Source organism: Sceloporus occidentalis, unplaced genomic scaffold (genome assembly GCF_023333645.1).
Source record: "Sceloporus occidentalis isolate IW3139 unplaced genomic scaffold, rSceOcc1.0.p SCAF_4, whole genome shotgun sequence".
In the NCBI taxonomy this organism is placed as follows: Eukaryota; Metazoa; Chordata; class Lepidosauria; order Squamata; family Phrynosomatidae; genus Sceloporus; species Sceloporus occidentalis.
In genome coordinates, this window is record NW_028316984.1 from 21,139,198 (window position 1) to 21,151,840 (window position 12,643).

General features: G+C 43.3%; 1 protein-coding gene across 2 annotated transcripts in view; it reads right to left on the reverse strand.

Annotated features, from left to right (window-relative positions):
* Positions 1 to 12,243, reverse strand: part of LOC149313584 (protein FAM117B-like) — a 37,322-nt gene extending 25,079 nt beyond the window's left edge. For both annotated transcript variants that reach the window (XM_089519381.1, XM_089519380.1), the window contains exon 1: positions 11,487 to 12,243. In XM_089519381.1, the coding sequence (XP_089375507.1) occupies positions 11,487 to 12,180 (694 nt within the window). In that variant the 5' untranslated portion in view covers positions 12,181 to 12,243. The remainder of the gene's footprint in view (positions 1 to 11,486) is intronic.
* Positions 12,244 to 12,643: the final 400 nt, after the last annotated feature.

Here is a 12,643-nt window from a genome sequence, read left to right on the forward strand (position 1 = left end):
ACATGATATTGAATATGAAAAATGGGAAGGGATATGGGGAAGAAATCTAAAATAAACAATTAACCAAGATCTAAAAGAGAACACTTATAAAATGATCTACAGATGGCACCTCTCACCTCAAAAGCTATCCTTTATGTACAAAAAGTCTCAACCAAACTGCTGGAAATGTTCCCATAATCCCGGTTCATATTTCCACATGTGGTGGGAATGCAAGGTAGTAAAAAAATTCTGGATAGAAATATATAACATAATAACAAAAGAATTAAAGATACAATTAGCATTCTGCTCAGAAATAATATTATTAGGAATGTTGGACAACAAAACAAGGAGAAACCATGGTAGATTAGTGTTTCATTTACTTTCCTGTGCCAGAATTGTATATGCCAGACAGTGGAAGACTAACACGACACCTAGTATGGACGAGTGGTTGAATAAAGTTTATGAGACAGCGGAACTTGATGTAATAACAAGCGGGAAATTAGGAAGAATGGAGGAATGTGCCAAAAAAGAGTGGAAACCAGTTTTTGATTGGTTGAAAATGAGATGGCAAGGTTTCACAACTTTGTAGAAGCATAACGTAAGATACTGTATAAAAATATGGGAAAAGAGAAAAACCAAGTACTTTTTACTCACACAGTCTGAGCAAAGAGAAGGTCTAGAATATGTATTTGAACAAAGCTATGATCAATTTACTTTGTCTAAGATCAGTTTTACTGAAATATATCATAGTGTGCAGTTTGCATCCTTGTATGACTTATCGTATTATAAACAATACAAGTGCAAAGTTAACGCTTAGATTAACAATTAGATGAAACACGACTGGAGTCAAGAAGAATCCAAGTAATAGGAAGGACTGTTTTATGTTAAATGTTTTTTAAGAAAATCAACTGGCTTAATCACAATGTTGAATGTAACATGTCGAAGGTAGTTTAGTTGTCTCAGGGTTTTTTTTTTGTTAGGTTGTTACTATGTATGTATATGTGGTTTTTTTTACATGTTGGACTCTGTTTTTTTGTTGTGACGCACTTTATTTTAAAAAAAAAGAAACCAAGGTGTCCATATCAAAAGCTGCAGAGAGGTCCAGGAAGATCAACAGGGTAGCACTCCCCCAGCTTTCCCCCAAAATAGGTCATCAGTCAGAGTAACCAAGACCATTTCAGTGTCATACTGTGGCCTGAAACCAGACTGAAATAGGCCCAGATAATCTGTTTCCTCCAGGAATACCATCAAATGTTCAAAGACCTTTCCCCAAAATGTGATATTTGCAATCAGGCAGTAGTTCTTATATACTTCTGGATTCAGGGAGGTCCTTCTTCACACAAACATGTAATTATGAACAAACACTGGTAACATACCAGCTTCCCTATACTTCCCAAAGACTAATGATTCTGTAGCCCATGACTCTCATCCAGGGATTGCAAAATAGTCTCGTAAGATGTTTAACCCACACATTCACTGTGACTGATGTTATTCCAAGACTCTGACTCTCACCCAAGGTCTCTCCTGCTAAATTATGGAAGAAGGGTTGATGTCCCTGTCTCGATGTTTCCGCAAAGTGGTGGTCCAAACGGGACTATTATGAGGTTATTATGGAAGCTATGTAATCTTGAGTTGGGGCTTCTTATGGCAGGTACAAATCCTCAGAACATAATGGGCAGGGAGGGTATGTGGCAAGTAAACACAGACATGCAAGGATAGGTAAATAGGTACTTGGTAAGGGAGGAAGAATCCCAACATATCACAGAAATCACTGTTCTGCCCATTGAGTCTGGGCAGCTGCAGCATAATCCCAAGAATACGCAGCAAGGAAAGATCTGGATATCTATATGAACTTTGAGCCATTATGCAGCAGCAGAGGACATTTCACATAGAAATGTCCCTTGGTTATCATGGCCACTGGCACTGCCATTTCCCAGTTGTCAGTGGTGCCACCACCCCCACCCCCACCCCCCTGGGCAAATGCCATATGAAGGATTGTTCAGGAACCACTTTTCTTATGCTGGGGAAGGAGATAGAAGATTTATGAGCAGAAAGCAGAAACTGAAAAGAAACAAAAGAAGTGAAGAATAGGAATAGGTCAAGAAAAAAAATCCCAGCCCACATGGAGAACACAATGCAAACCTGAGTATAATCAATTCCAGAATAGGTACACATATATGGGCAAAGAAATTCAATCACCACATCCTGTTTTTTTTCTTCTTCCTACCCACTGAGATTGTTAAGCCTAAAGGCAGAGACCGACTAAGCACTCCTCTTTTGAAAGCCACTATGGGAGCCTTTTTTGGCTGAAGAAAAGGACAAAAATAAACAAATAAATGGCCTCATGTTTAATCTCTGAGCTTTCCATATAGAAGCAGGGCAGACTTATGTCTGAAACCCTGGAAAGCCAACCACTATAGGCAGTGCTGAGCTAGATGGACTCATGGCTAACGTAAAGCAGCAATTTATGTTTGTGGGTTTGTAGTCAGGTTTTAGTAACAGACCAAGACATCTGGTCTCCTCTGTACTGGCCTGGTGTTGATCAACAGCAATTTATGGTCTTGCCAGGAAAGAGATGGCTGACATAAAGAATGGCCCAAAGATGCCTTGCCTTCCTCACTTTACCATCAATATCCTATCACACACTCTTAACACCACTACCAACTCAATCTCTAGGTACCTCTAGAACCCCATAGAACGTTTTCGGATAGCCAACATCTCCAATTAACAACAACAACAAAAATAGGCAACTTTTCCCACTGAATGCAGAAACACACACTAGAAGAAGAAAAATAAAAAGAAACTTGCTGGTCTCAGACTTATGGTCCTCCATCTGCAAGAAATACCTCCTTTCCCACAACTGGCAATCTGGATGGCAGAACTTTAATTCCTTGAAGAAACAGGCAGGAAACCCACTAGTTATCTATTTAGATTAGCGCTAGAATACACAATAGGAAGGTAACCAGAAATTAGAATGTATTAGTGTCTGGAAACAGAAGCTAGTTAGGCAAATACATACAATATATTTTCAGTCACCAGGAACTATGTATCTAGATCAGTAGTTTGCCTAACATTTGCATGTGCTTATTTATATATGTAAATTCAAAATTACTAGAATTTAAATTATAAAAGTTAAGTCAAAATAACAGTGCCTCTGGGTATGAGCCAGCATGATATAGTGGCCCCTTGGTATCCACTGAAATTTGGTTCCAGGACACCCCATATACAGTAGCCCCTTCCAATTCACAGGGAATCCATTCTGGACACCACCACCCCACAAACATGGCGACTTGCAAATATTTGAGTCCCACTGAAAATAATGGTGTGCACGCTGCCATTTTGTCCCTCCTGCAAAGGGCAAGACCACAGACTCTTAAGTCGTGAAAAGGGAGGGACAACTGTATACCAAAATCTGTGGATGCTCAAGTCCCATTAACTACAATGGCATGGAATATAAATTCCAAAATGCAAACCTTGATTTTGCCATTTTATATAAAGCACACCATTTTACGACACCATTGTATTTAATGGGATTTAAGTATCCATGGATTGTGATACCCATGGGAGATCCTGGAGCCAAACCCCCATGGTCCACTGTACTTCCCTCCTCATTGTTTATAGATAGGTTCTTTTATCTGCAATGACTCCAGCAGGAACAGCTCAAAAGTTTCAGCACACATGCCCTGATATGCTCAGCAACACCCATGCCTAATGGGACAGAATTGCAAAAAGAGTTTTCACAGGAAGGTGTAAGAGTCAGCCCAGGTAAGATAACAAACCATTTCTCTGCTTATTCATATGTACTGAGGAACTACAATACACATTAATCTCTTAACATTTGGAGCGTGTCCAAAGTGAAGCGTGTCCAAAGGAGGGCGATTAAATGGTGAAGGGTCTGGAAACCATGCCCTATGAGGAACAACTTAGGGATCTGGGGATGTTTAGCTTGGAGAAGAGAAGGTTAAGAGGTGATATGATAGCGCTGTTTAAATACTTGAAGGGATGTCATATTGAGGAGGGAACAAGCTTGTTTTCTGCTTCTCCAGAGACTAGGACCCGGAGCAATGGATGCAAGTGATAGGAAAACAGATTCCACCTCAACATTAGGAGGAACTTCCTGACAGTAAGGGCTGTTTGACAGTGGAATGCACTCCTTCCTCGGAGTGTAGTGTAGTCTCCTTCCCTGGAAGTCTTTAAACAGAGGCTGGATGGCCATCTGTCGGGGATGCTTTGACTGGGATTTCCTGCATGGCAGAATGAGGTTGGACTGGATTGCCCTTGTGGTCTTTTCGAACTCTACAATTCTATGATAAGCATGAGTCGTGTTTCTTTTCCTTTAAATGTCTGCCTTTTCTGTCCAAAAGATTATCACTTTAAAAAAACAACCATGAAATATTTACCATTAGTTAGCAAGAAATAAGTGTAGCCAAATGCCTGCATGACCTAACATCTTGTTTTAATGAATATGCATTTATGAAGATATTTTTCAAATATGGAGGGAAGTTCAGAAAATGCAGTAAGGAAACTGCTACAGAGTCAAAACAAACAAGAACAATTAAGTATGTTTCCTAATTCCCCATATTTAGGCCAACACCAGTTGACTGAATATTCTAAAGATACTTTAATAAATAAATGCTAAACTGCATTTTAGGTAGATGTTGTTCTTGCTATCATTCATAAATGATTTGTTCAACTCTTCTCTCATTTTATATTTCCATTATGATTCATTTTAAGGCAGCACATTGTCTTCTCGTTTCAAAAATCTTTGTTTATTATCCTGGTTCAAAAAACATTTTGGAATAGCAGAGTGCAGTAAAACAGATTATTATAACAATGATTTCTTCAGCAAACTACATTTTCAGTGTTCTTTTCTGACTCTAAAATGTGGACATCCCAAAAAGGATATTGTAGAGCTGGAAAGAGTGGGCAGTTAAAAAAAAAAAAGGAGGGGAGCTATTCTCCAATGAAGAAAGGCTACAGCACTGGGAGTTCCATGTAGCGAAAAACACAAGAAAAAGTAAATGTGAATGGCACTGAAAAACTAGAAAGCTGATGGATGGGAGATTTGGAAAATAAGAAAGTGCTTCTTCACACAGTGTAATTAGCTACCAATTTAGACAGTTTTAAGGGGGATTCAACAATTAATGGATGAATAATGGCCTCCCCTCTGTACCTTTGCCAAAAATTATCCATGTCCTGATCATCTCTTGCTTTAACTACCATTATCTTCTCTCTGGTCTTTGTTCACTCATATCCATCCAGGTATCTCCTAACAACATTATCCATATTTCTCATCATGTTGTCCATGTGACAGCAGTCTCTCTACAGATTCTTCAGTCTTCTTGTCTATATTCAATCCCTTTATGTGTATGTTCCAACCCATCATTCTCTGTCACTTCTGTTTATACACCTCTACCAGTGTCAGCCGTTCAAAGGTCTCCTACTTCCTGAAACAACTGTTGCCTTTTCTTTTTTGCTGTCCTTGGAACTGCCTCTCAGAATAACAACATGTAACCACCATTAATTTTTTCAAAATTCAGATATTCCAGAAACCTAACATTTTACTAGTCTTAAACCAAAGTGCAATCAAATGAAATAGTCACATACTCTTCCACTTTTTACCTGTCCCTCTACCACATTTTTCTATATTTTAGATTGTAAGCCCCTTAGAGATAAGGACTTAAAACCTATTCTGATTAAGTTTAAAGACAGTACTTTATAAATAAAATGACAGTAGTAGTAGCAGTATAACCACTAATCATGATAAAGTACTACTACCAGGATCAGACCCAACATGCTTCCAAACTGCAGCTGCTGAAAAACAAAGAGATGGATGTTGCCTCTATACCATATTCTGTTTGTGGGTTTTCCAGAGGAATCTGCTTGGCCACTGGATAACAGGATGCTGTGTTAGGTAAGCCTTCAATTGGATCCAACTGGGATATTCTTCTGGACTAATTTCTTAACAGTAGGAAAACATGGGCAGTCTTGTATTTCAGCTCAGTTGGGCAGATCATGTTTTACTATGAATGGTCTGTTTTTGGCTTGAATCCAAACACTGAGCTTCATCAATAAAAAGCTCTACAACCTGCCTGAGATCAGAAGGGTCTCCAGCCTTCCTGAGTTGCTTTTCAGTAACCAATGAACCCATTCCAATTAACAGCAAGATTTCCAGAATCAAGCTCTTGCTTTGATAGACTGCACAAACAGAATTCAATCTACATAGCCACACATACAGGTGTTAACAGATTCAATAACCAGTAACTGAGGAACCCTGAAGTCAGTAGGTGGTTACCACATACAAACAAAACCAAATTTCTTTGCCTACTTCATGGTCAGAGAAGAAATCCTTTGTATTGCATTCCCTAACCAGACCTTTCCTAGTTCCTTCCATCAGTAGTAGTAGTTGTTATGGTGACTCAAAGGCAAGTCTATCACAGGGTTTTCTTATTTTTTTATTTATAAATTTATTTATTATTCTTGGCAAGATTTGTTCAAGGAGGTTTTGATAGTGCCTCTCCTCTGAGGCAAGGTCACATAGTGGGTTTCAATGGCTGAGCAGAGGTTTGATCCCTATTCCCCAGAGTCATATTCCAATGCTCAATCCGCTACACCATGGTGGCTGTGTTTCTTCCATCAAATACCAGTGTGTTCTTGCTGTAGTGCCTTTTTGCTATTATACTCATGCCCTCTTGCTATTAGTAAAAATATTATTTTTCCATCAGAGTGGCCTACACTAATAGTTTGTCTTGCTTCTTTACATTCCAGGCAACATCTACTGCAGACAAGCAGCCTAGAAGAAATGGGCTAGCACTACTTAATCAAACAAATGCACAGAAGGGCAAAAATATTTCATATTACACACTTAAATAGAAGAACTATTTACATTTGTAATCTGCTCTATATTCAAAGAGCTTGGAATAATTCACATATTTCCAGCTACTCTCCCATTCAGGTCCCATTGCTTCAGAAAAACTGCTTAATCTTCAAACTATTTCCCCTCTAGTAGTACCTTAAACCCTTAAACTGCTGCTTCAAATGATGTTTTCTTCCTTTTAATTAACTTTATAAAAATCTATAACCTGCTTTGCACATGTCAGTATAGATATAGAAAAGTTAATATTTCTGGGTTTCCACTTTCAAATGAAATAGCCAGACAACAGACCAAAAAGTTAAAGTCAAAGGCTTTAACGGCTGGCATCCACAGTTTTTTGTGGGTTTTTCGGGTTATGTGGCTCTTCCAGAACACGGCCACATAGCACAAAAACTATAGACAAAAGGCTCTTTATTATTTTGCTACTGACAAGTCAAGGCAGGTTTGGGGGCCAAAATTATGGATTCTGATATGAGGGTAAAACTCACAGGCATGTAACAAATGATGTAAGGGACACAGCAAAGGAACATTATGCCAAAGAACATACAACATTCCAACAGGCATAACTGTTTGTGCTCACCTTAAAGGGTGGATGGATGAAGAGGGAACAATGGTAAATGTGGCAGTGTGGTGTGGGTGGCAGGCAACCAGGCATGGGTGGAGCTAAGAAATCATGCATGTGTCAAAATTGTAAAGGCAAGAGTTAAGGTACAGTATTATCCAAAAAGGAACCATCCCTCCTCTGAGTAGAGCAGAGAAAGACAAGAACTTAAACTGCCCCAGAGGAATGTAAAGGAAGCAGTGACCCCCTCTATGCTCTCAGAAGTCCTTTGAGGGGAAGCACTGCAACTGCTATTTTCCCACCCAGGCTTTTCAAAAAAACTAGAAATGGCACCCCATGGTAGAGAGAGTAGAAGAGGTCAGATTAAGCTCTCACCTTTCACTATTTCACTCAAGAGAAGGGGATGGTTCCTTTTTATATATATGAGTCACGTGTGTGTGCGTGTATACAGAGTAGGCCCTCCACATTTGCGGGGGTTTCATCTGCTCCTGGGCTCAGGCATGGTGGCGCTGTACCTGCCTCTCCTTCTCTCTCCCTCCAGGGCCAAGGCAGTTGGGATGGAGGGCCTTCATGTGCTTTCATACTAGGGTTTGTTTGACTACACTGCCTTGTAAATAAATCAAAAAGTAATAGGGTCTTGCAACATTTCAGCAGCCTGCTTGCCTGTTTAAAAAATTATGGCACAGTGCAGGGGTAAGCGGCAAACTCTCCTATAATTTGCAGAAACTGACTGGCAGTACTTGATACTTACCAGAAGTTAAAAACAAAACAATAATATAATGTAAGATATAAGCAGTAACACTAGTTACACAAAATTCAAGACTTTGCCATATCACTGTTATGACAACATGCTGCCTCTTCTTAGCATTAAAGGTCTCCTCAAATAGTGGACAGCTTAGATATGCATTTGTAAATTATCTAGGGGCCAACAGCATTTCCCAGGGGGCACTATTATTGTTGTCTCTGACCCCTTTGCATTATGTATCTCCATTGAATAAACGCGTTGGAGCACCATTCTGCTCACACTTCTGTTGACTGACTGCATCGAAGGCTACTCAGTTAAGTTTATGTAGTATTTATTTTGGGGGGATGTTATTGCTTCCTTGCAATTCGGATTCAAGTCATATCCATGCACCTGCAAAAGCCCAGTCCTATTTTGAAAAGAACTAACTTTCATCCTAGAACTAACAAGATACAGAAATGAGAACAGAAAAACTCAAAGCAACATTCTCCACTAAGTATTTTTATCCATGTGCCTGTCCCATATAACATATAGAAATATGGCTCATTTGAGTCAGTAGAACTTCCCGGTATAGCCAGCCCTTCGTATCCATTGATTTTTTTATTCACAGATTCAAACATCCATGGCTTGAAATTTTTTAAAAAATATCTTGAATTGCAAGAAGCAAACCTTGATTTTGCTATTTTATATAAGGGGCACCATTTTGCTATGCCACTGTATTTAATGGGACTTGAGCATCCACAGACTTTGGTATCCACAGGGGATCCTGGAACCAAACCCCAGTGGATACCAAGGGCTCCAACTGTACTAGATATGAAGAATTCTGAAGAATTATTTATCTGGCAAGAGATATTAGTTGGGAGGTTTTCCAGTATACAGAAACATTAATAAACCTAGGAATGTTCTATTCTAAAAAACTGCTGGTTAAAATACATAAATACATCTCTTAGTATTGCTGTTGTTAACTGCAGTCAAGTCGACTTGGACCTCTGGTGACCCTAGGAATGAGAGTTTAATGGCATTCTAGCTCCCTTTCTTGAGAGTGAATGCACTAATAATCTTTACACCCCATGCCTCTGAGGAAGGAGGCTCAAGTCTATGAAAGCTCATGTTCCCAGCTCCTTTCTTTCAGTTGATCTCAAAGGTGCTGCAAGATCCCTTGGTGCAGATTTTCCAGACTAACATGGCCAGGTTTCTGAATTCTAACATGAGTTCTGGTATTCCTTATGTGCTATGCCTCCTTTCATCTGTTTTTTCTTCTCACTGAAGGTTATTACTATCCTCCCTCCTGAAGTACTACAGCAGAGCCTTCTCTCTTTGAATTGAACGCTAGAATTTGTGATGTTTACACCCCACTTCATTGTACAACTGCATTCGAGTCAGACATGTCTAGACGTGTTCATTTACCCCCTTCATTCCTCCCCTCCCTTCAATTTTTCAGGTGCTGCTTCATAACGTTTTACGTCATCCTCAGGTAGCTGCAGACCCTCAAAAGACAGACTCCCTGAAGGGAGATTTTTTTAAAAAGTAGTGCTCCAGTTACAAAGGAAAAAGACAAGGGGGAAGAAGCAGATCAAATCACAGGGTTGAAATAAGAAGATAGGAGAAGAAAACACATGCGCTCTCCCCCTCACACACAAAAAGACCCCCTTTGGCCTCCCAACAATGGGGTCGGGGCCCAAGGGGAGAGCGAGAGTTGGGAGGACCACCGGCACTTCAAACCTACAAAAGGCACCCCTCAGCCTCCCCACATCCAACTGGGAGGACCCCTCCCTTCTTTTTATATTTTATTGTTTTAATAGCTGTTAGTCTTCCTAACTGTTGGACATGTACTGTTTCTATGCGCTTTTATCTTTCACATTGCATTTTATTCTTTTAATGTTGCATTTCTATCCTGTACGACTAGGTTACCCGTATAAACTCGACTAACGTATAACTTGAGGGTTGGTTTTGGGGCCAACATTATGGATTTTTATATGACCTCTCAGTAAGGCGAGAATAGAATTTAGGGGAATGTAACAAAGGATCTAAAGGATGAAGCAAAAGAAACTATTGCCCAAATATGCCACTCTTTCCCCACCCAAGCATTCAAAAAGGCCAGAAGCGACACTGTTGTGGGGAGAGTAGAGGTGGCTGGTGCTTCTTTTAGGTTGGCAGTGGTCCCCAAACTGTGCTCTTTAAGGGATTTTGGACTTCAGCTCCCAGAAGCCTCAGCCATGTTGCCCAATAGTCTAGGATTCTGGGAGCTGAAGTCCAAAATCCCTTAAAGAGCACAGTTTGGGGACCACTGGGCTAAATTCTGGCCTTTTGCCACTCTCCTCAGAGAAGGGCATAGTTTCCTTTTTTGGTAAGAATTACAGTGCAGTTCTTGCACTGACCTGTGGCTAAGTCAACCTGGGACTTTTGGGGTCCATTTTTTGACTAACATTTCTAGACTTATACAGGGCTAGATCTAAATGAATCTGAGGAAGCAGACTTTGCTCTAGGAAAGCCCATGCTCCCAGCTTCTTTCTTTCACTTAGTCCCAAAGGTGCTACAAGAGCTCTCTCCACCCAAGGACCAATTCCATTTTAATGCCTACTTTTCTATATTTTTGATCATATTGTTGTTACTTTTCATTCAGAAGCCACTTTGTGTCCCAATTTTGGGCTAAAAAGCAATATATATATATATACACACACACACACACACACACCCCACTTTGTTATTTGCCTTCCTCTTCCCCCTCAGGGCCACTTTGTGGGGATGTACTAAAACAAATGGCAGCGCTTGCCCACAGAGAAACCACACTTGCCCATAGGGAATCATGGGGAATACTTGTCCACAGGGAAACATTGGGTGATACTAGGCTATAGAAAACCCCCATGATTCCCTACTATGGGCAAGCATTCCCCAATGATTCAGCATAGGGCCACCTGTGACTGAAAAGCAGCTCTGTCATGTGCCCTGGTGGCACAAGGGTTAAATGCCTGTACTGCAGCCACTCCCTCCCTCCCTCCCTCCCAAACCCTGAGGTTGCGAGTTCAATCCCAGCCAGGGCTCAGGCTGGACTGTGTGGCGGAGTCTCCTTCCTTGGAGGCTGTCTTTAAGCAGAGGCTGGGTGGCCATCTGTCAATGGGGATGCTTTGATGGGGAGTTCCTGCATGGCAGAATAAAGGGCTTGGACTGGGTGGCCCTTCTTGGGGTCTCTTCCAACTCTATGGTTCTATGACTCAGCCTGGCATCCTTCTGAGGTCCCTATAATGAGTACCAGGTGCCTGATGGGGGCAAGTAGCATCGTCAACCGCTTTAGGGAGCGCTGAAGAGCGGTCTAGCAATGGCCCTCTCACCTTTGCTCCCGGGGGAGCCGGGGCTCTTCCTCTCCGGGGAGGCCCTGCTTTGCTCCGGGGAGCGCCTCCGCTGCCGATGCCGGACCCGTCCCCCTCCGTTGGCGGCGGCGTTGGCGTTGGGGCTGCTGCTGCTGCTGTTGGCGCAGGCGCTGCCCTCGGGGTCCGGCGGAGGGGGGGAGGCTGGCGATGGGGCCGAAGGAGAGGAGGGCAGCCGAGGGGGGCTGCTGCGGGGGGGCGGAGAGGCCGGAAGGGGCCCGGCGCTGTTGCTCTCTGCGGCGGCGATGGCGATGAGAGTCTGGGTGGCTACAGCAGGGCTGCTGCTTCCGTTCGTCGGGGGCGGCGGCGGTGGCGGTGGCGCTGCTCCTCGGGCGCCGTTGCGCGTGGGGCTGGCGGAGCGAGGCGAGGGCGGCGGCGGCGGAGGTTGGCGAGGAATAATGCCTCCTCCTCCTCCGCTTCTAGTAGGGCTTCCGTGTTGCTTCAGCTGGAAAGGCACCGTCGCCCTCATGGGCTGGAGGCGGCTGCTGCTGCTGCTGCTGCTGCTGCTGGTGGCTGCCGTCGCCGCCGCTGAGGTAGCCGCCGCCGCCGCCGCCGCCGCTGCTAGTGCCGTCCCTCCTCCTGCTGCTGCTGCTGCGATGGCGGTTGGGGAGCCACTCGGCCTCACGCGCGAAGGCGGCGGCGGCGGGTGGGAAGACATTTTATTTGGCTTGAGGAGACCAGGGATTATTGCCGTTAACGGTCAAACAAGGCCCCGCCCCCTTTTCAGGCACACTCGCCCCCCCTTTCTTTAATCCTCCTCCTCCTCCTCCTCGCGCCACACCGAGAGAGAGAGAGAGAGAGGGATGCTCCTCCGTCCGCCGCCGCTGCTTCATCAACAATAGTGCCTGCTCTCCCTCCCCGGCCCTCTCCCATTGGAGGCGCCTCCACTCCGCTCCGGCCGCTACAGCGCCCTGATTGGTCGAGGGGCGTGGCCTACCTTGCGAGGGGGCGTGGCCAGGGTTAAAGGGACGTTAGGCGAGAGAGTGAGTAACGGCGGCTGCGTCGCCCCTCCTCCTCCTCCTCTCAGCGGAAGACGTTTTTCTGAAAGAAGGAGAGAGTATTGCGCCCCCAGCGGGAGAAGAGGGAGCAGCAGGTCCAAAGCAGGCCTCTCTCACCTCCTC